Source organism: Nymphalis io, chromosome 4 (assembly GCF_905147045.1).
Source record: "Nymphalis io chromosome 4, ilAglIoxx1.1, whole genome shotgun sequence".
Classification (NCBI taxonomy): domain Eukaryota; kingdom Metazoa; phylum Arthropoda; class Insecta; order Lepidoptera; family Nymphalidae; genus Nymphalis; species Nymphalis io.
In genome coordinates, this window is record NC_065891.1 from 7017980 (window position 1) to 7043543 (window position 25564).

Below are 25564 nucleotides of genomic sequence, written 5' to 3' on the forward strand. Positions count from 1 at the left end.
CCTTACTATTCACTACCTACCATATCAAATTCAATCCGCATGTGTGTGTGTATGTGTAATTATCTCGTAAGGGCATCTGCCCTTGATATATCTATATCAAAGTATATTTCAGCTTTTATCTGTAAACTTCAAGTTGAGTTTGAAACAACAAGTAATTGTTTAATTTTGATTTTATTATAAAACCAATGGCTTATTTTTTTCTTAATTTACTAATTTATTTAGAAAATAAAATTTAATTTAGAAAATAAAATGTTTTTTGAAGAAAAAATAATGTTATTTCAATCTTCTAAATATTCTTTACAAAAAAGATAATACTTTATACAATGTTAACGATGAAATTGTTTTATTCTTGACATTATTGTAAAAGCTACTCTAAAGTTAGGCAGTAAAACTTTATAACCCATATATAATTAACTTGACATTCAAAATGAAAGCTACATTACAATAAAAATGCAATAAAAGTGCAGTTGTAAGTAGCGAGAGGTAACTTAGAGATGTGACATTTTAGCTTTTATAAAAGGAGTAAGAAGAGATTTGATATAAGCGCCCACTCTTAAGCTTTTTCTTGTTAAGCCATAACATAGAAATAGAGCGAGTAACTAAGCCGAGAGAAATGGGGCGCGAATTCACGGTTGCAGTACATTAGCTCTGTCCCACAAGATAGGGCCCCTTTTTCAATTGAAATATATTGAATTTGTCCTCATCTCCATTTTTTTCTCATATTCAACTCATGGTCCGTGAAATTTATTAAAGGACAGTTCTATGCGTAATATTTTATCAATTAAGTACGGTTGAGTTCGATTTTGTTATTAATTCGCGCCATTAAAGAAACCCGCAATTCTTAACATACAGCTATTAAAATGTAAAACTATTTATTATATTGAGATCATCAATCAAGAGTTGATTTGAAAAACTTTTGACTTGAAAAACTTTTTTTTTTAAATTCTATTATTTGTAAAATTTAGCGGCATTAAACGTTTGTGGCATGGTGTATTTATTTGAAGCGACTTACTAGAAGTACTTAAGCTGCACGAGTTTTTCACGGTTGACCGGCGCAAATAAATGATAGGGTATTGGGTCATTGGTTTTTCACCACAGATCAATAGAATTGCTAAGCTGGTATTTCTTGTAGAATGAATTTACACATTGAACGACTGTTCGTTCACTAATGGGATACAATTTGAATAACAATTTGTCGTTGTGTAAAACGAAATACAATCAGTCGTATTTCCATCAAATCAATTATTTTTATAGGAATATTATACATACCTGATAAAAAAATCGTTCTTATACAATAAAAATAAAAATGAAGTCAGTAATTATTTCTATAAATATCTACTTTGGAATTTGGACTATAAAATATATAAAAGTTAATAAGGATTCCGTGGGTAGTTATAATGTGGGATTCACGTCTCGACACTTTAACCCTTCCAAATCAAAAGGGATTAATGCATATCGTGTGTTTGGTGTTATTGTTGTCTCTAATTACGTATATAACTTCGGTTAGAGTTATGGTAATGTTGGTAACCTTCGTAGATATCTGGCTCGGCGCTGTCGGCTCAGTGATACTTACGACTCTGAATTTAGGGTCTGTAGGGCGAGCCATTCGTTAGTCACGCCCGATGACGTGTACCTTGGACAAGACCAAAACTTTTATTAGAAAGATTTCGTCGGCAGCTTTTTTCTTGGGTACTTGTCTTAAAAGGTTTTTTTTGTTTTCTCAATATTATATCAAAGATCATAATGTGTTGGCTTATTGAAAGCATTCAGTTTATTACTGACCTAAAAAGTTGTGAAGTTTCTTCTTTTAGTTTTATGTTTAAAGTGGTCTTGTGTCGTAAATTAAACCGAAAAGACATTTCTCTGCTAGCGTATGTATCTTCCTTTAACTGCACATTGCGGTAAAATGCATGAGTTTCCGGACACAAACAAAAGCGCTTGACACGCAAAGTACGCGGTACCGCGAAGTCCTAAAGGGTAAAAGAAAAGGCGTTCCGTGGTAAAAAAGTGAGTTAGGGCGCTGTTTTGTTTGTGTATGGTGTGTTAAGTGTTTAGATAAGTGTGGCGTAGAACGGAGCGCGTTGCACGTTTGTTATCTCACAGGGAGTTGATCTTAGACAAATGGAGCCATCCTGTGTGGTCTGTTTAGCTAACTCTCACCAAATATGTACATTTCAAACTAAATTCGCCGTTACTTAACTACTCAACTATATTAAAACATATAACTTTAAGGCAAACTATTATGATAAGTTTTGTAAAGAAAATAATTCATAATTTTTCTTATTGTAAAATATATAAATCATGCATTGTCATAATATAACAATAACATCATTGCCTTGTAGACTTTTCAAATATAAATATTCAAATAAGGAAAGATATAAATCCAAGGAAGGAATCGTCGACATTACATATAACCGCGGCAGCACCAGCTGCCTATTCATTACAGTTATTTATAGGAGTTAGTGACAAAGTAAGTTTGTATTTATTCGGACTGTACGAGATTGACAGTTTGTTTATTTTAAAACGGGTTAGACTAAAATAAATCGTTGATAAGCGTCCGGTGATCTGACGAGCCATAATATATCCCTGCGACGTTCCTGATGTTACCGATACAGTCTATGTCACTGTCACTGATCCGGTATGCATCTGACATGACGAAATATTACACGCTAAATTTAGACATTCATTATTATCCAAGAATGCGTTCAATGAACTTTTGTATATGACACTATACACGAACGCGGTATATGTTAACATAATTTATAAGATCCATAACATAATTATTTTTCCCATTATATTTAATATCTATTATATAATATATTCATTGAGTTTTATTTTATGTACACATGTTAGAAGTTTCTAATGTGTTTTAGTTTTCTTTTATTAATCTGCCTGGGTCTATTTGTACGTATTTGATTTTTGTCTTTTTTATATTATTTTTCATTTTAGATGGACACATCTTTTTTATATGCCCCGGAATGGCAAATGACTCTACTCCACCTGATGGTAAGTGGTAGTAGAGTCCAAACGCGACGACACATTACTAATACCTGAATTTTTGATCAAATGGTCTTAGTAAGCTGGATATTAGAAATAAAGAGCCGAAATATAATTTATTTTTATTATTGCAGGATTCGACAAAGATACGCTCTTCTGAGCGAACACACCTTTATCGATCTTAACATCCGTGGGTGTTGAATTTCTAAAAATTCTTTCGTATTGAATATCTCTATTAAAATGTCAAGATTCATAACCTCATCAGGTTTGCATTGATAAATTAAGTCAGTTAAGAGTATTTGGTACCTGATGGAAATTTAAGATGATGCAGTCAAAAAACATTAGTAATTGTTGTAATTACAAGAAAAATACTATTGCTATATTTAACTATTCGACATGCAAAGTAAATCACCAACTTCTTCCACATTTCAAACTAAAAAAAAACATTTGTTATTTTAGTTACATAGTTATCTATTGTGTATATTAGTGAGTAATTATCATTTTTCTTGCCGAAGAAGCCGAGATGGCCCTGTGGTAAGAACGCGTGAATCTTAACCGATGATCGTGGGTTCAAACCTGGGCAAGCACCACTGAATTTTCATGTGCTTAATTTGTGATTATAATTCATCTCGTGCTTTACGGTGAAGGAAAACATCGTGAGGGAACCTGCATGTGTCTAATTTCACTGAAATTCTGCCACATGTGAATTCTACCAACCCGCATTGGAGCAGCGTGGTGGAATAAGCTCCAAACCTTCTCCTCAAAAAGTGGAGAGGAGGCCTTTAGCCCAGCAGTGGGACATTCACAGGCTGTTACGGATTACGGATCATTTTTCTTAAATTTCTGTTGACATGTATTATATTTTATGTTAGATAAATAGATCACTGTAACCATTGTAATTATTTTGTTAACTGTATGTTATGTTGTTAAAAGATTGTTGAATCTGCTATATGTAAATCTAAATGCCAATTAATAAGCAAACGAATAGTTACATTATTTTAAATATGGATTAACGATTTATTATATAAATCGAGAAATTTTTAAAAAAACAACTGTTCCAGGCTATTGGAATTATATAAATTAAAAAGATTTATTATATATATATATAGCTCAGAAAATTTAATTCAAATATTATGCTTATCAAAACACACTTACGATAAATACAAAAAGTTAATTTTTGTAGTGGTAAGATTTTAATTAATTAGTTAACTGACTAAAAACAATTATCCTCCCTGTTCTATCTTCAATTTTTGTACTGTATACTTAAGGAAATAGCATCTTTTAACTGCTGGAATACAATATTTATTAACAAAGCTGAGAAACAACAAAGTCAATCAATATTGTAGAGACAATAGGCATCTCTTATTCAAAACGGAAACTATTACAGCCGCGTCATTGTATTCAGAGACTCACCTCACTGAGTAAATTATTCAAACGAAAAGTGGTTTGTTCACAAAAGCTAGGAGAGATAAGTTTTAAGGATTATTCGTGACAGTATTTTTTTTATGTGAGTGTTTGTAACTCAAAACGTGGCCTATTGATCAACATTTATATGTAAGATTTATGACCAACTTCGTGACGTTGGAATTTTGTTAATCCCGCTTTAACCAAAGTTGTGGCAGTACACATAAATGCTTACATTATTTGAAAAGAATATAATAATATTTATCTAAATTCCTTATTATGAAAGTAAATTTCAAGATCTCCTCAATCTTTAAGTGGCTCGTTTTAAGATATATGTGACGTCAATGGATTCTTTAAAATAGACCAATTAAGAGGGATTGAAGTACGAATATTTGGTTTAATAAAATGATTGTGTTGATATTATACATTAACGTCGAAAGAAGATAATTGAATTTCCTGGACGAGTACTGGGTAGCTATTGCTGTATGCGGTACTCACTCAGTGCCCCTTTCATATACCGCACAATCGGGACACACGGAACGTTTTGATGAGGCGTTTCCTCTAATTATTCGACCTATTAATAAGATGTTGTTCGAGCTTTCATAACAATCAATCACTGTAGTTGTACTGTGAGGTTGCTTTTGAAGAGTTCAAGTGTAATCTCAAGAGTTGTAGTTAAAAGTATACGGGTATTAATAGGTTGGATTAGAGTACTAAAGCTATTTATTAGTTGAGTTTCCGTTGGTAAATTTAAGGTATCCAAATTGAACCTTCTTTTTCTAAGTATTTGATTTATTTTTCTGTTAAATATTGCTTTTGCACACATATAATAAGACCAGAGGAAGTGTTTTAGTACCAGGCTATTATCTAAGTTATTAACTAAGTTTGAGGTTTGTTTTGGGCTTTGATGTGTGCACGGTGTTTGCGCTGCCCTAGTTGTATGGAAATGATTTCTTGCTTGGACAAACTTCAGTTCGAATGAACAAATATTTGACGTCGAAACTCTTACAATTTTGATCGTGTCTTTGGGAAGGGTCTTAAAGGGCTTATTCGTGCATATATTTTGATGGAAATATGTTTTCGTACCTTATTTTGTTTACACAATAGGTTACTTGGTCTAAATTTATTTTTTCTATAAAAAAATACGCTTTATATTATATAGAATTATCATACTCTTATGAAATTATTTTTATATGTATATATGTGTATTTAATAAAATATATTAATGAGAAAAGTCGTACATGTAGTGAAATAATTATCGTCTCTAATATATATCGTCTGCAATTAAATTATATTCAAGATTTAAATGAATAGTTTAATCCAGCGCTTACTATTGATGATACATTTTCATTTCTAGTACGATTTTGGTTGAAAGAAGGATAAACCAACAAATAATAATTAAAATTTATAATTAGTATTTTAATATAAGCGCATTACTAAATATGTAATAGTTTTATTTTTATCCTTAGGATGAGTTTTTGCTGCGTTAGAAACGGCTCGGAGGGCACCCTCGATGTTATCAGTCCGCTATTGTTGCGTGCACTTAACCGTCACATGCTTTGAGCTTGTATTCAGACCTTGTTAACACATTGTAAAGGAAATTACGTTCTTCACACAAGGAATACGAACTCAAATATAATTTCCGTTATCGATCATCGCTCTACCATGTCAAATTGCTGTCATTACATGATTTAATAAGAAATTAACTTTTTACTTAACCCCTACTACTACTACTACTACATTCTTTCGCTTTATCAATATATATTATATGTATATTTGTTATATAAAATATACGTAAATATATTAATAAAAGTTACTTTAAAATTTAAAAATATTCGAGTTAACGTTATGTTACTAAACATTTAGTTAAATATTAAGTTCATCTTTAGTTCAATATATACATTCCGTGGTTAATACAAGATCATAAAATACGAAATCGTTTATATACAAATATACAGGAAGTAAAGTCAATGACGCGAAGATCGAGCAATAAGCAGTCGAGATTCGCCCCAGGATCTATCGAAATTAAGCTGAACGGCAATTGGGGTGTCGCAGATGGTCGTAACGGCTCCTCTGTGTTCCTCGACGTCGCCAGAACGTGCGCCAAGTATAAAAATATGATTTACGACAGAACATATAGAACCGCACATCCGCTGCGATACTATCTTGTCTACCGAAAACCATTAACACAGTTCTGAATATGCAAGGAAAATAAGCATATTGCAAAGCAATGATAAATTACTATGGAGTCAACAAAACTGTAATAATGTTGAAATAAAGTTCCTTTATTATTAAATATGATTATGATATGATCCTTTATTATTATATATAATTTCTAAGTGTTTTTAATGGAAATTTTTGTTAATTAAATACATTCCGTGTTTAATATAAGTTCAAATAATAAAGTATTTATTTTAATATAATTCAGGGAAACGAAAACCTTGAACCTTTTCCATTGTGTTTACCTCAGAACTCCCAGAGGACAAACCGAATAAGTGCCTCGGAATTAGTTTTGTGTAAAGCCTTACTTTAATAATGCTATGCGGTCTTTAGAGTATTGTGGGGTTTCCGCGTCATGTTTATTCAGTCCTACGATATGAAATAGTTGTTTTCTGGCTTCAGGCAGTTTATTATTACTTTGAAGAGCCACAAGGAGTGGGTTCAACTACAAGGGAAGGGCAGACTGTTGGGGTTCGTAAGTAAACAAGTGCCGTCAATTGATTCAACTAGTCAATAGAATTGACATTTTCCTCATTTTATGTTTTTTTTTACTTAACTTTATATTTATGGTAAAAAAATAGAATCATACTTCGTTGATTCAATAGAAATTCTACCGTACTGATGTTCATGTCTTTCGAAATTTATTGTGTCTTGCGATTTATTTTATTGAACGATTGTGAGTAACTGCCAGCGATTATTTAGTTTTATCACTTACATAGATAACTGACCTATCGATGACGGCTTTATGAAAGGATACTAATGATGTGTGGCAAGGGTCACAATATGATTATTGAAATTTCTCTCAAATTACCGCATTTAACTAGCTTTGTTTTAAATGTATTGTGTCGAGAGAGAAAGATGGAGAAATTAATTGGTTAGTGTAACCACACACAAATAGTTAAACTTTGAAATTTTTTGATAAAATAAATAAGGTGATATATCAGATAAAATAAATAATCGATATAAGATTGTTTTTTTTCTGTGCCGACGAAAGTGCCTGGTCTTATACTGTTCATACCTTTTTGATAAAATATGTTTGAGGAAAATCTCAATACAAAACTGAGATAAATCAATATTATTGCTGATACTTCTAAAAAAAATGAGAAACAAAATAAACTTGGCATGGCTAAAACTTTCTTAAAACTTACCTAGGATCTACGAAGGGTTCTGCGTAGATGTTCCTGACAGGCTGGCGTCGCGGTAACGGTGGAGGTACCGGGCTGAACCCCTCCATCATATCCTCTCGCTCACTGTATTTCAGCGATTTCATCGTCATTTTGCTGAACTAACGTTCACTGCACAACTATATTTCGGTCTTCAAACACAACATCACTACCAATCTTTATCACTTACATCGCCGCACTATCATTTGAACGTTCATTAGCATAATAAACCATGGGTTTCACTTTAACTTTGTCTACTAGTTTATTAGAGTTAACATGATTAGTTATTAGTTTTTAAAAGGAACTCTTTTCTGTAAAGAAACGTTTTTTGATATTCGTATTTCGTTTTCGGATTAACCGTCAAAAGCACGCAACCAGTCTCAGCGAGTGTATGCGACTGACTGCACGCCCCGCCGCGGAGCCGCTCGACCCTCGCCTAAGCTTTAGTTTTTGCGCTCGCGCTGAGGTGCCATAAAAGCTCGACGAATTATTAGGTGAAGAACAAAAAATGCGGCCCATACGAAAGACGGCATATTGTAAGTAATAGACTTGACGCAATCGAATGAAAAGCAGGACCCGTTCTATCCGTGTTTAACATGACGTGATGCGGTTAAATTTATTTCAAAGAATATGCTTTGTGCTTAGTGTGAACAAAACGTTTTTTTTTAACGAGAGTTCGCTTTATATTGTATTTTCCTAAAATTTTTGATATCAGCGACTTGAAATATATTTTTATAACTATAAAAGGTTTTTTTTTTTAATTTAAATAAATAAATGTCAATGAAAATTAATTCTTCTCAGATTATTAAAATTATGTTTGTACTTGTAGTGTTATGTTTCCTCCGTATTTAAAGTTTTTTAAATGAGATTGTTATATGACCTGATGTGGGATCCCTTTTATAATTTTGTTAAAAATAAGTATTATTCGTGTTCTTAGTTAAATAACAATACATTTCATCATCACTTGTAAGTTATGAACTTTAGCAAACGTAATATGTAGATACTATAAATATTCAATAGAAAAAAATGACAACATCTAAGCTGTGAGCAAAAATAGCAAATTCATATTTGATGCAAGCTTTAAGTAGGGTATTGTGGGTACGTAGATTGTATATCACTCTCCACGTTCCCTCTTGCTGGAGTGGCGGCTGTTGATCTCGGCGCTTTGCATGTCAAACAATTAGCCCCACACATTGTTCATGACAAATACGACAGGCGTGCACCCGTTACCCTTTTACTCATTGAAATGTTTGTTTTCAAAACTCGTTACCCTTTCTCAAATTTTATTTACGATCACAAAAATTGTATAACCGTCCGTGATTTATTCAATGTTTGTTAATTTAACTTGCCACTCCTCTGCGACCGATACAAATTCACACAAACTTCGCGTCTCTAATATAAGGGGTTGCGACAAAATTATGTAAAACCTGTCCTATGGGCCCGAATTATCCGGCAAGGATAAGAAGAATATAAAAAGAGATTCAGAGGTTTCCATACGGTCTTTTTAAAAAAAAACGAACACAAGATTTGCATACATACATATGTACTTACATTATGTATACCACACATACATTATACGTATATGTAAGTAAACATACATGTTTCCAAAATCGACTACCTGTATAATAAATTGATTTAAGCGCTTCTTGACAGCTTTAAGTATGTTTTGACAAACATTAGGGAATTTAAAGCCCTTGCGACTGAACTTTGTTCGGTCCCCGGAGCGCTACTTGTCGAGGTACGAAGTGAGTTTTGTTCAGGTTAGGAGGACACTTCGTTTTGGGACATCTTTTAAGGAATTCGAAATTGATTCACTTTTAGTGATACATATTTAGTTAATCGTTTATTTTTGCCGTATTTCGTTTATAAATTGGACTTGTAAAATATAAAATGGTAAAATTTTAAAATTGGAAGTCATTAAAACAATCACATAATAAGAATTGTTACACATAAAAATTGTCTAGAGATGTAAAATTATTTATAAAATTAAATTGAAAGTAGTCGGTAATTAAAAAAAATAAATTAAAAATAATATACTTTTTACCATTTGAATTTTTAAACCAATGCAAATGTCATTCATTCACTATTGAATACATAGGAATTTTTAGGCTATTCAGATTTCATTCGAATCTGTTAATAGCTGTGAGAGCTCGATGATTTACTGTATGGCATGTGAAATAGCTGTTTATTCTTACAAGGCGAGTAGGAAGCCACGGACGTTTTCCCATCGCATAGACAAACGGATCTGACCCAACTTGGCAGTTCTTCGCACTTGAACTTGCGCCCGTTACATATCACGTGCACTTTAGTACATTCATACGGGCCCCAAGTGTTTTATATATAGAAAGGGTACAAATTAGCTAGTATTATTATCGTTAGTCGAGATACAATGTTACTTTGAGTTTTGATTTTCATGGATAAGGACTTAATTTTAAAAGTACTGTGTTTGTGTAATAGTGAAAACAAAACATTCAATAATAGTTTAGTCTTTACTTAATGTCTATGAGTAACATTTAAAATTAAATTTATCATGCCAATATTATGCTTCCAATAAGAATAGAGGCTTTAACTTAGAATGTCGTCTATCTTTTGTTCCACATATCAAAATGTGCTAAGTATAGAATATTCATATTCTGTTCGGAGATGATATCCATCAATAATTATTATAAAATCTTATTATAATAAAAGATTAAAAGATTTTAGAAGCGTTAGTTAGAAAACAATTAGTATATTATGTTGTGTAGTAAAGTGCTTTAGATGGGCCAGGCATTATATTTAGGTATTAAATGTCGTAAACAATTTAAGCATGTCCGCACAACAGTTTACAATAACGCAGTTGCAATTAACGCTGCATTGTATACATTTTAAGACCTCTAGAGCCAGTGTAAGAGCTATTGTAGTGAAATAAACACATTTTACTCGGTGTATTTACACTTACATTAACAGAGCTCTTCATAGTTTGAACCTAATTAATCTTCGTTCCTGACCCAAATGTGTTTTAGCATCCGTCTCACTGCGCCACAAAAAATTACTCAACTATTTTAATTGGCGTAAAGGTTTGAAGTTTCTTCTCGTAAAAATGTCAATGAATCGCTGCTCGCTTGACATCTGTAGGCTTCGGTATATTAGGACTATTTAAGAGAGTAATATTATGCGCAGGGATGCTGCAATATAATATTAACATAACTTACAAATGTTTAATAAATTACCGATTTTTTTTATCGATCTGTCATGTTATAATTATATTTTGTTGCTATATATTACTAGTTATCTGTTAAAATACCTTAGTTAATAATTGCATTAATGAATATAAATATTCGAGTTATAAATATACTTTTTACATCAAGTAACTTCGTTAATTAACCGAATGAAAAACTAATATCACGATTGAAGGCAGACTTTAATTAAAGCTTCCAAGATGGAACAGATCGAGTGAATAAACACGCGTAACAGAGAAGAAAATCGTTTTAACTACAGGATTCTCATTATATTTGTTCACTTATTGTTATGTGGTACGGCCCTAGTCGCGGTGGCGATGGATACGATTACACGTGCGCGCGTGTGAGAGTCTGTGTGTGTATGTGGAGCACGTTTCATAAAATAAAAGACGATATTGATTCCGTGACGAGCCGAGAGCGGGCTGTGGGAAACGATTCCTGTCTGCTTAATAGATGCCCCGAGGAGGCGAACACTTCAACACTCTTTGTTCAGACAACACTGCTTTAAGAAAAAACTCGAGATAAGTGCGAGTACGTGATCGCTGAAGGAGCTGTTTTAGAAAATATTTTGAATAATCAGACACTTCATTATGATCTCTTTGATGAACTGCTTGAAAATTAATTAAGATATCATTGACATTATAAATAAAAGAATTTTTCATTAAGTTGAGCAAACCAGCTCAATGCAACCTTTTCATTCCTCACTCAAAGAATCAGTAACATGTGAATTTAGTTTCTAGGCGTAATTAACGAGTTAAGGGTACGACATGAGCACTTTATTCCTAGTTTAGACGCGGTCGGAGGCTGCCCGGCCGCAGGACTCGACCACATTCTCGACGGGTAATTACGCACGCCCGTCTTGTTCCCAAGCCTCCACTCTAACATTTTATGCCTCATTTCGGAGTATGTGATTTGCTGCACATATTTACTATAATTGTCGTGGGAGCAACAGTGCTCGCGTGCGGTAATTTTTATTTATCAAAAGACGGTACATCATACATTAGAATAAAAAATAATAAATCCGTTTCTAAGCTTAATCATTATAATTTGATTTTCCTTTTTTCATTACATTGAGTACATAATTAATAATTAATTAAGCACAGTATGTAAAGTGTATATAAAAAATATTAGATAAAATTTAACAGCCAACATGCCTGACCTTAACCTCCCTTTTGCTAGTGGGTTGGTTCTCCAATACCATTCTTGAGGATACCTATGGGTTGGGATGGGATTGTTTCATTCTACTCACACACATACAAAATAAAAATATCAGGCATGTTGTTAAGGTTTCAATTCTTCTTGTTCTAATCATTATACGTTCACTCCATTAACTCACGTACTTAAACCAGTTTAATGAAGATATTAAAGCCATTAGATAATAAAACTTTTTATCAACTGAACTGTACTTTAAATTACTTTAGTCAAAATCAAAAATTTTGAATAAAAGCTCTAAAAAGCACGTTTTTATGCATCATTTTATCTGGTCAGTTAAACGTGAAGCTACCGTTTATTTAGTATGTGGATTCTGCGGGTATGAATTAGCAAAAAGTGAAACAGTTACTTTTTATAGTAGACTACGTTAAAATATCAAAAACCACCACTTCATTTGTTTTATTTACGTATATGAAAACAAGCAAACTTCCAAGAAGACTGATGTCTTCATTTGAAAGTGTTCGAATTGCGAGTTAAGGCCGCCCGTTTCTCCATGGAAAAATATTTTTTACCATATTTTATGTAATATATTTTTAAACATATTAACATTTCATTACATAAAATATTGTTATAATAGTGGCTCAGTGGCTTGAACATATGAATCTTAATCGACAATTTTGGGTTCAAACCCGGACAAGCATTTTATGAAATATATTTTTAAACATATTAACATTTCTTTACATAAAATATTGTTATAATAGTGGCTCAGTGGATTGAACATATGAATCTTAATCGACAATTTTGGGTTCAAACCCGGACAAGCATTAAGTAAGTTTTCATTAGCTTAATATGTTTTTATTATTAATTTCGTAATCGGTGGTGCAGGACAACCCCGTGATGATACTTGGATAAATCGGAATCACGATACAAATCTGCCACATGTGTATCTACCATATACCATAATGCAGGTTGCATTGGAGCAACGTGGTGGTATTCTACTCCAAACCTCCTCAAAACGGAGAAGATTAGCCACGCTGTGGGCTTTACAGGCTGTTTTATGACTACTACTACATTTTAGTGCTGGTAAAAATACAACATAGTACAGATCAAATAAAATAATGTTAGCATAAATAATTTTTAACTTGATGACTTATTATAATGTTAACTTTCAAGTAATAGCTAATCACTTTAAATATATCTGTTATTTATATTTTCTTTAACACTTCATACTATATACATGAACATAAAATCTATTTTTGAATAAGATGTATCTATTAGAGTTTAAATTTGCTGCTCTCGCTACTTGAAGAAAATAAATTCGCCTCTAATTTGACGTATGAAGAGTTTTATAAAGAGAGATCAAACGCTCTCCGAGCAATATTACATCCGACAGAAGCGGACGCGCTTGTTTTGAAAGGGGCCGTGTCGCGACGTTGGATTCACTTCAGCATCCAAAACAAATGTACTTCTTGCAAAATATAACCACAAATAAAGTGTACTTTTTATTTTTAAATTTTTTGCTCAGGTTGCCTTTCGCCATGTTTTAACGATGAATTTGTCATTAGGCCCGAATCTGTCAGCAAGTAGTTTTTGGTTCACGTCTACGCATCAAGATTTTTTTTTCCAGATCTATGCGTGTTCTATGATAAAATTCCGCAGATATTTTTCATACTTTTTTCAAATTAGTTTTTTATGTATCTTTGGACATATAATGCAAAATGTTTGCGTACATTAAAATAAAGTGCTTGAGTGCGTTTTCACGTTTTAAGATTATTATTAATAATTTTATCAAACTAGCATCGAAAGCATACGCATAGATATTTATTGTAACATTAGATCTATAATGTTTGTCAGCGCTTTCTATTTATTGAAGTTTTATCATACATATATTTGGAATCAACCAACAGCAAATGGTAACGTTCTGTTATTAATGATTATAATGTTTGGAGAATTGTTTCTAGAGCGTAATGGGTAGGCAGGGGCGAGTCCGGAAATTGTCCTCTTGTCGGACCGCTGGCGCATTAGCCGAGGACATTAGACCAGCTATAGCAAACAATGTGTGCGTGTTGTTTCATTTGAAACACGTGACGGAGTAGAAAAACAAAGGGAAAAGACATTATCCGTTGGCATTTGCGATTTTCAGTTTTATGGATTAAAATGTACTAGACGACTAATTAAACGGTAAAAAATATTAACAATAAATAAGTTTTTTTATAATGTTATTTTTAAATTGTATTATATCTTCTCTATACGTAATTAATAAAATTATTGCTGGTAGATAAGTATCGGCGTCAGTCGCAATTTTTTTTAAAATTAAAATGTTATTTCATATCATGAGTCGGTTACAATTGGATATTAGCGTGTGAACGTAAGCAATCTTCGTCATGTGTCACGGTTAAAACTAAGCCATTAACTATCGACGAATTTTCCAGCAATTTAGTCTTGAGTACATAATTGCGTTCAAGTCAAACCTAATTGATGTCGGGGTCCGAGTTCAAGTTGCCGTTAATGTGCCACGAACAGGTTCTTACTATCCAATACCAATGACAATCACATGAAAAAAAAAAACATCGAACATATTGTGAAACATTTTTATCTTAAGTGATAAATAGAAAAAAATAAAATGTTATCATTTCTCTTGAGTATAGAAAACTTATTTCGCTCAGATATTTTTTTATTACCATAACAATACAATACATATAGTATTGTATTTATTACCTTATTCATAAAAAAAACAGTTATTAAAAAAACCAAACATTATACATTAAAATGTTGATAACACAAAATTGTGAATAATATAAATGTCAATGCGTAATTGACAAAATAAATTACATTGTAATTTATACTTTCCCCTATCACCATTTAAAAACATGCTCACACAACGGTTTATGAACTGCCTCACAATGATTGCAACACACGGTGCTCCCTATCCTATCATCGTATTGCATTAAAGCGGTTGTTTTGCCTGCAAAAACTTTGCAATTAAGTCAGGGGAAAGCTTTTATAAATTCTATAGTGCTATCATTCGGTTGACTGTCGATACTATCGGAAAATTTATGTTTCCGTAATTGCATATTCGAAAACTGATACTACAATCTTTGGTCTTAATTAATTTTGATGTATACCGGTACAATTTCAACAAAGGGGGGTATTAATAGCTTGTAAGTTAAAGAATTACGTTAAAGAAAGACGCCTTATAGCAAAATTCAATTCTAATTGCTGAGTAATACCGGTGGTTCTTTAGCAGAATTCACATTTAGCTAAACGTTAATTACTTGTATAGAATGAATAATACAAAATATTGTTTATTCATATCTAATAAATAGAACATTAAACTCTGAATATCCCTAAATATTTAAAGTATTTTTGTGTTGAATTATTATTTGTAAAATGAGCAATTCAAAGTTATTACTCTTTTATAATGTTATTAATGGTTAAAAAATAATAATCAATTAAAAAGAAAAAAGACTTACAAAGAACAGTGATTTTTAAATTATTTAACCTAAATCAACATTAGTGCGATTTGTATGTTCACTTAATAAATAAACTGAATGTATGTATGTATATGATATATTTATGTAGTAATTTTCAAAACCTAAAATTTAAAAAAGATAGTATAAAGAAATATTTTTTGTTACCACAATTTGTAACAATTTCAATATAAAAGTATTGAAATTCTAGGTACCTACTTGAAATACAAGAGATTCTATTCGACGTCAAACAGAAACTGTATTTATTCAAATAACTTGGTTGTGTGTCCGATTGTATGGAATGTATTCACAGTTTAAAGTTTGTTCAATAGCGAAACACATATTCAAGAAACTTAGCAGTAACTTGAAATAGATTACGTTCATGTGCATATAAAGCACACGGCATGCGGTCTACAAGTCAAACAATATAAATCGGAAACGAAATCGTGGTTCTTTTCAATTTCCGTTGCAGTTCAATAAATAAAATTGGAATTCAATATTGTGTTCCGTGTACATAACTTTTGCAAATTCAATTTTAGAAGACTTTCTGAAGCATTTTTTATATTGAAGCTTGAATTTAAAATATATCCGTCGGCTATGTTTCTGAACGCACATTTTATATCAGTCTGATTAAAAAACAACGAGTTTTATAAGGCGCTGTTTGAGATTACGATTAGGATATCTTAATTTCTGATCAGGAATATTACAACGCGCCTTAATGTTCGTATAGTTTGTTAGTTCCTTTTTTATGCTATAAGTATTTATGTAATTATTTTAACAATATTTTAGCAAACTAATAGCAAATATAAAATTATAGTTACCCTGTGTTGCTAATAAATAAATCACAGTGTTAGTTATTAAACAATTGTAAATTATAATTATTTATCGATCTATGCTGTTTACTAATTTATTTTATTACTAAAATACGGTAAATAATTACTTATAATCAAAATCGTAAACAAAATCATTAAATGTAAATGTAGTAATATGTAGCAATAGAGTATCTTTATGCCATTATTTATATTAGTTTAACCTTTATCTATCATAATGATGTCATTCGAAAACGATGAAAACACATTATTCAAAGAGATGGATTATATACTACTATAGATGCTGCTTTTTATAAATGCAATAATAAATATAGCTTAGCCTAATAATGGAACTTCGTGTACTAAAATTAGATTAAGAAAAAAGATTTAAGAAAATATTTTATGTTTTGAAAGCTGTATAGCTTGTTATATAATTACAATTTACAACGCTGAAATATGCGTAAAGCTTTAATATATTATGTCGTTGTACTACAGTTATTTTAACGCAAACGAGTCGTAAGCTTTCATTTGAATAGGCTCGCATATTCATTCATAAAAAAATTGGAGCAGTTCATAAAAAACTCACGCTATACGTCGTTATGCCTGTGGGCTAGTAACTCACATACATGAGAGCTATCGTGCGCCGTGTTACTCGGAGCATACCATTACGAAACACAGTTTAGGAGAATAATAAACACTTAGAAACAATAAAAAATAAATTAAAGTCGGACACACGATCAAGGGATATTGCGGCGCGACGTAGAAATTGTTGAGTATCACGCCATCGGTGGCGCTACCTGCCATTGCAAGTAAAGTGCCCGAAAACGATAGGGGCTCACGGCGTCCTCAGGTCGCGGCGAATACCGGTAAGGGCGGAGGTCGAGAGACGATGCGACCGCTCGCACGGTATCGGTCAGTGACCGTGGAACAGGTCGTGCATCGGGCACGAAGTATACCTCTCGCCGTCCGAGGTGTTGAGTCGAGTGACCGCGCGATAGAAAGCGGGAACGCGCGGACCGGCCGCCCTCCGCAGGCGATTTGATGCCCTCTTCGCGACGCCACTGCGCGCGCATTCTACACGATCGGATAATGCAGCCCTATGCCATGTCGAGATATCGAGTTATCCACCGCGGGTGGTTATCTTATTTAACACTGTCAGTTTCTTAGTTAGATGTCACAAATATTTTGTTTTATTTTACCTGAAGCCTTTCATGGTATTGACGATAATTTCAAATAAAATATGATATAATTATAAAACTCATTATAGTTATTCTAATAGGAAGTTTTAAGGTAACTATTTCCCTTAACTGAATCGGGAAATGTTTCTTATTTAAAAAAAAAAACCGCACAAATCGACATTGTACATCCCTAAACAGATTATAATTGGAGCATGCGTGGTGCGAGGGTTGGGAGTAGCGAGAAAGTTGCGGGGCAGGGGACGGGGCGCGTGTCACCCGCGGGCCGCGGCTGTGCCAGTGGTTCGACGCGCGACAGTACACTAATGTGATCTTGACACCGCGTATGCAAAGCCTATGCTGTTCCATTAAACTGTTTAAATACACTGTAAACAGAACTTTCATTTTCAACTAGGAAAAATAAATGTTTTTTAGCGAAATATTTTTATTTTTTTCAAGTTCACTTGGAACTTAAACCTTCAAAAATTTTAAGGAAATAAACATAGCTATTTCCAATCGAATCAAGTATTCTGTATACTATATAAGATAAATACGATATGAAATGAATTTTATTAATAAGAAAGTGCTTAGGCTTAAAAATTCTAGACATTAATGAATACACGAAATTGATACAGACCTCTTCGATTCTTTCGCACGAACGAAAATAAACGGGAAAAACCCGTCCCGCTTAGCTTTAAAATAATCAACCTGTTAATATAGAAGACGAAATAATATTTTTCAGTGGCAATGATATACTTTTATATAAATCTGATGATAATAATTCAACATAAATAATATGAGTCACAGCGTCTCTGTTCACTAATACTGATGTATTTGACAGTTATTCTACGAGATCGTTGATGAAGAAAAAAAATCTATATTATATATTTATGATTAGCATATTCTATTAGCCTAGTCTTTGTAGCGTGGGAGTCATCATAAACGTGTATATATTGTAATTTAATAAAATTTGTAGAACGGGAATGTTTGTCATTATACGATTAAGATTGATTAATTGTTTTTATGCACGTTAGTTCAACGACTTGTCATTTGTACTTTTTGGACTAATAAAACGTAGACTTAAAATTATTAAGGTAAAGAAAATCCTTGACTTTAATTAACTATTTTGTGTTTCATCTTTATTATTTTATTCGTGAAAGTAACATAATTGAAAACGACTATAAATCTTGGAGATTTTTACATTTTATAGGACAATATTGTATTGCTAACGAAATTATTTTCTTCATGTAACGTATCGCAGTAAGCGCTATCCCTAGTCCAATTTTCAATGTGCATATTATTCAAATTACGAGTCCAATCTCATAATGAAACTCTCAATCAATAATGATCACCGTTTCTGCTTCGATAATGTGGTATATAATGTGCATACAAAGCTGTTACATAGAAGAGTGGGTGGAGTAAGGTGAGTAAACATCATTGTCAAAATTGGGCTATACGATATCATTAACACGTTTGCATTCTCAACGATAACAGTACAATGGCACAAACGGTGATAACGTTGAGGGTAATTTACATTATTAAGAGAAACGTATTAATATTAATTAGACATAAATATTAACTGATATAAGAACTTTTTCGTACTTCATTATATTCTGATAATAGTTTTATGATTTTGTGAATACAGTTGTAATAATTCTAACTATAATAGGAGAAGGAAGGAGTAATAGCAAAATGAGAGGTTGCCAGGAGTGGGTTATTATTTATTAAGTTACTTGTGACTGTTATACCACAATAATAATAATTATAATATTTATTTTTTTACATTTATTTATAAAAATGATAGTACCAATAATAGACTAAAAAACTTACCTTCAGGAATAGTACGAAGTTAAATTTTGCTATTATCGATCAATTTCAGCAGCTAGAACAAACGAAGACAAATGCCTGAAAAGCTATTAGCAGTTCGATTTTCTGACTTTAATAAAACATAGTTTGTACGTAAAAGCTGCTGTAGAATGATCAGGCAAAACGAGCATACGGACAGCCCGGACGTGTGGGTACGAAATCCTTGGCGCGTGACTTTCGTTCACGCGCCATCGACTTTTTGGTATGTACACGGGTATACCGTGTTCCAAGACTTACGGACATCATAAAGTTCCATACGCGGATACTTTGAACGTATCTAGGGCTACCTACAATATGTCATAATTTCAATCGAAGTCAGGTATTTCAGAGTTAAAACGCTGAGAGCCTATAGTGTTATTTGTAGTTCATACTTTAAAGTATTTTTTTATATTTTTTAACATTAATAAATTATAGCATGACTATAAAAGCCCTTTCTTACGTTGCGAATATTTTATATTTATTATTTGAAGTAATTAGTTCTTTTGGTAGTTTTTACTCAATCTTAATAGCAAATAATTAAACAAAACAGTGGTTTTGTTTAAATTTCGTTAGTTTTATTTTTCTTATTATTAATAAAACTGTTAATGGTAAGCTGTTGCGTGACCTAGAAATGGAAATTGTAACCGGGTTGTTCCATTTAGCAAAATTTCTGTTTAGTTTGTTAAATATAACAACCATTTTATTCAATTAAAATAGCTTTTTTAAGCAGGCCAGTTGACAATTGAAGAGAAATTAAGAACTAGAACTACGCAGAAAACGAAAGTAAGTGACATCATCGTGAATTGCTTCTCAAAAAAAACTTTTAAATATTAGATTCGGTTTATAAGGCTTCTTTTTTTAAATTAAATTAATTGCCCCTGACGATCTGTTTTGAGAAGAGAGATATTGCGGAGTTTATTCAAGTGGATAATTAGAAAATAGGACTGTCATACTCAAAACAGGACGTATGGTCACGTTAGGTTTACAGACAACATAACATTATTTATTTATGGGTAATAAATATTTTTTGTGCATTTTATTCCATGAAAAATATAACGTAACCCACAGCAAAAATATTACCAAAACATACAATTATTGGCACATTTATTGAGAACAACAACCATTATTTTCCAACATGTACAAGGTTAATCATATACCGTAACAATGCTGATATTAAATTTATTTTGATATTTATGGTGGATTTAGTGAGTTCGTTAGGGTCGGGTTTCCCGCCCGCAGCCTACACCCCGTCGTAGGCTAAAGGGTTTTGTTTTCTTTATAAACAACCGTGAAGGTGCTGTTAACGACTCCACGAACAAATACGAAATTCGATCTACCATTACGCATACCAATAGCTCCCCTACCCGCCACCTCGCCGTAAAAGTATTGTCTTCGTTCCAATCTGATCGCCTCCGTATTTACACCCGATCCACACTCCACTCACTATTATGTTTACTAATCCACCTTCACAACATTCACTTACGATAGAAAATTATTATTTAAGTTTTCATCGATTACCTGTTTAAAATTTACCGGTTGAGCTTTATCAAATAATCGTGAAAGGAAATGAAGGAAAGTAGATACTGATTTACAAAAAAATTTGAAGTGTCGTTATCATGCGGATCAAGGCGTTCATTGCCGTACCTTGAAATTTTCGACAAGGTATTTAAATATTAATATTTACTTATGGACTCAAACGTTGTGAGAATCAGATATAAGATGAAATTACAATCTAAGATCTGTTTGATTTCATATTTTATGTATTTTTAAAAGGCATAACAATATTGGTGATTAATATGTGTATGAATCGGCAAGATGATGATAAAATAGTATCGCGGGTTTAAATCCTGAAAAGCATCACTTTTTTTTTTTTATTCCACTGTGTTAGAAAACCTGCATGTTTCGGATGTAAACCTGTCACCTGTTTATCTACCAACAGCACCTTGAAGCACCATACTCTAATAAGCTCTAAACAATCTCCTTTAGAGAAGATGAGATCTTTACCTAGCAGTGATATATTAACGGTTTGCTTTTTTTACTTAAATAATTAATAATAATATGTATTTTAAAATTCAAATAGGCACGTATTTACACCGTAGACTTAAATTATATTGTAAGCATAATATATTGTTTTATAGTTGAATCATTGGATTAGATTGTCGTTAAAGGCTCCATGGATGTTCAACATTAACTGGACATGTTAAAAATAAAAAAGTAGCTTGATAAAAAATAAGTTATCGAAGTATTTCTATTGAAAGCCAATGACACTGCATAAATGTCGAACAAGAATTCTGTTTGTCACCCGTCGGTCCCTCCAGTGATCATGCGATAACAGAAACGCAAGGATAGCCCATATTGAAATATTATATATTAAAAATAAACTTAATTCTATATAGAAGCATTACACTTACTTATTGATAGTCAAAAAACATGTACCGCCGCTTCGAAAAGAAAAACTTCAGACCTGAGAAGAATCGGCGAACGTACATACGTACGTACATAATTCTATTAGGTATGTATGTTATAAAATATAAACTGTATCTTTAAAATCAGGCAACTAATTTTGTTGTTAATTCTACAATTAATAAATAATACGAACGGGTCCAAAAATATTTATTATAAAAAAAAAAAATTATATATTACATACAGAATTCTTTTTCTATTAATAAGCTGTAGTAAGTTTGAATTAAGGCCGACATTCAATAGCTTGTAGTTCTAAGTTTCAACAGACTTTGGCATGTACCACGTCTTACTTTTAATAGAAAGAGAATACGCAACAATTAACTTTATGGTTCAAAGATATGATTTAAAATTCACTGATTAGAATTGACATACAACCTTTAAAATTTGATTAAATCGTAGCTTATTTATATTCGGTTTCTCCTGAATAAAGCACAATTGCAGGATGTTTTTTTTTTGTATTCATAGCTGCTACTTGCGTAGACAAAAAGTAATCTTAATTCTAAAAAACGTAACAAAATTTAGAATTTCAATAGGCCTTTGATAACGGCGTTTTTAATGTGAGGATGAAAAGGAGACAGGCTTTTGTAAGATGATATTTTTGACAGATAATAAAGTATTAAGATGTTTCAAGCTATTGCCGACTTGCCGACATATCTACTTACGTTTGTAGCATTATTTTATTTTGGTTGTTGGATTAGCTCTTGTAGAGGTACATCAAAGAGAAAATTTTAGGAACGTGCATGTATTCAATGTTTATATTGCATTTATATATTTGTAATGATATAAAAATAATGAATATTTTCGTTATGGTAAAGTAAAGGAAGACATTTGCGTTGGCGTACAATTTATGCGACAAGGAACTATTGTAAAGGCACTGATTGCCTTTTATGGAGATTTGGTATCCTAGCACGACGCGCCCTACATGCTCCGTTTACTTACTCCAACGGGTTGTATGGACGTAAAAGTTTTATGCCTCCGCCGCGTTTTACAGCAGGCCTTTTATTATTTAGTGAAAGGAGCGACGGTGATGTCATAAATCTCCGCTCCTGCGTGAACTTTCGCCTCTTATCTTGGCAAAGAAATTATGGAACTTTGTGCCTTCTTCTAGACAAAGTGTTTGGCTTTTCCGAACCGCGGGTCAGAATAAGTTTCAAAAATTAATGAAAGGATTTAAAATTGTACATATATAATGTAATATTTATAGCTAAATCTTCAAATAATATAAATCGAGATAATTTTTTTGTAAAGTAACAGCCTGTGAATGTCCCACAGCTGGGTCTCCCTTTCCTTAAAGGAGACGGTTTGGAGCATTACACTTATGTCTTAATTAGCTTTTTCCAACATTTAAATAATTGATTTATTAGAACACATTGTTTAATTGTTTTTAGGTCACATTAGGTCTTAAAAGGAAGAAAAATAATAGTAACCATTTTGATTGTTTAAAAAATTGCAAAATAATTACGATAACTAGTTAGTTAGTAGTTTAATTTATACTTTGGGACACAATCAATCCTTATCAATATAAATAACACATTGATGTTAAGCGTTCTCTGATAAAATATAATTAATAATAAAATTATCATTTACACTTCCCTGTTTACAATTTGGTGCTGAGTTTTTAGACATATAGAGAGATATTTTAATAAAGTATAAACGCATGTTATAAAAGCCGAGATGACCCAGTGGCTAGAAGATGTAAATCTAACCCATCCTGTGCTCAGCGGTGAAGGAAAAAGTCACGTGGAAACTTGTATGTGTCGAATAAAAATTTGCCCTTACTATCCACCAAGCCGCATCAAAGCAACTTGGAATAAGTTCCAAACTTCCTCCCCAAAAGGAGAAAAGACCAAAGCCCAGTAGTGGGACATTTACAGACTGCTACTTTACTTTTATTGTTCCGTTATATAAGACGTGGGATGTGCGGTTAGATGGATTAGTTCATTACAAACCGATAGACCGCTTGGATCGATCGTGATTGTGTATTATATTTTTTCATATAAAATATAAAAGATATCTCATAAAATATAAAAGACTAGATGAACCGCCAGCTTCATCCGCGTAAAATTCAGTTTTGCACGAAAATCGTCGTGCCATATTGTTATTTTCTATTAAAAGTGTTTATTTAAAAGTTCGTTTATGTGTGATTGAGTTAGAAACATCCCAACATACAAACTTTCACATTTATATTATTATTAGGATAATACAAAAAATTAAAATTAATTTCTAAAAGTCGTCAAGCCATGTTATTTCCGGGAAAAAATGTATGTGTTATGTGTATCTATATCCGTTCGCCTGTTATGCATAAATGAGTAACAAACATCCAATCCAAATTCAAACTTTCACGTTAATTTCCAGTATATTATTAGTATATATCATGACGTAAAACCTAACCTAACTTAGTTCACACACACATTTGCACGGTTTGGATTTTTTTGGAAAAAATTTTAAAGCTTTACCAAATTCGATCAGAAAAGTTTATTTCAGTTTCAATATTTTATATAACCACGTCCAATAAGGCAACGATGTAATAAATCCATATAATTTGATAAGAAATCATAATACTAATTGTACACTAATAAAATACATATCATTATAAAATAGTTCATAGAGTAATGTTCATTAATCTTGTATTAAAATGGTTCTGTGTGGGCACGGTGACAGGGTATACTACATGTTAGTAATTAAATTACGGGTAGCGTGCCCGAGCCAGATACACCTCTTTAAATCATATCCTTGATTAAAGTTACCAAAGATTGGATTTATTAATAGAGCAAATCGAGTATGTCAAATGATAATTTAAATTGAAAAATGGATAATCTTACTTACGAATGAATAAATTGAGATTGATATAGAATACTAGTTTACACCTGTGGCTTCATTCGCGTGACATTAGTTGTTGTACCCTATTTCCTTTTTGTACCCCGGAAAACGTGTATGAAAAAAATTATGATGATAGCTTGAGTAGTTAAAACGTGAAGGCGTCACAAACAAACAATATTCACCTTCGCATTCATAACATTAGCTAGGATGTTGTTCCAGTCATTACTAATAACCTAGGGACAGTTATATTTTGACTTTTATTTGCCAAAGTTAATTAATAAAAAAAGAGTTATCCGACTTTTATTTGTTATGGAATATAATAAAATCTATAGAAAGTATTTATGTTGATAACGTAAAAGCTGTTTTAAATACGCCCTCATAATATACTCGATAATCGGCAACATAATGCTGGCAGCGGCGCCGTCGTCGCCAGAGGCACACGTAATTAAACTGATAACATTGAATTAACGAAATAAACCGTTAAATATGTTTATTTTATTATCTATAAAAGTCATTAACTAATTAATTGATCATTGATTAAGTGCTTTCTTATTTGATGTGGAGCGACCGCAGCCCACATAATTTGGGAATTATATTGTCGCGTAACTAAGTTGTCATCGAGACCCATAAAAATTGGACGTTATGACCATGCAATGAACTCTATTAAGTATTCCTTTATGACATATTAACCAGCATTAATACGCGGGGCTTAAGTGATTAAAAGAAAGTACCTTTTCGTTGTTACCGTATTACAGTGCTCTCATTATTTATGCTGGCATATTTGTATTGCACTAAATCTCGGCTTGTGGCTGTGACGGTAGTTAATGC

At 32.2% G+C, this 25564-nt stretch overlaps 1 protein-coding gene across 6 annotated transcripts in view; it reads right to left on the minus strand.

The window, feature by feature from the left end:
- LOC126768237 (teneurin-a) overlaps window positions 1-25564 on the minus strand; it is a 110106-nt gene that overhangs the window by 32790 nt on the left and 51752 nt on the right. The window contains exons 1-3 of one of the 6 annotated variants that reach the window (XM_050486216.1): window positions 17390-17459; window positions 7770-8095; window positions 1574-1633 (exon numbers count right to left, since the gene is read on the minus strand). The exons of 1 other annotated variant lie outside the window; for it this stretch is intronic. In XM_050486216.1, coding sequence (XP_050342173.1) covers window positions 1574-1633; window positions 7770-7897 — 188 coding nt within the window. In that variant the 5' untranslated portion in view covers window positions 7898-8095; window positions 17390-17459. Of the gene's footprint in view, window positions 1-1573; window positions 1634-7769; window positions 8165-17019; window positions 17037-17168; window positions 17370-17389; window positions 17460-25564 lie in introns of those variants that run through there. 4 more of the 6 variants (XM_050486217.1, XM_050486218.1, XM_050486215.1 and 1 more) reach the window with 4 other exon arrangements.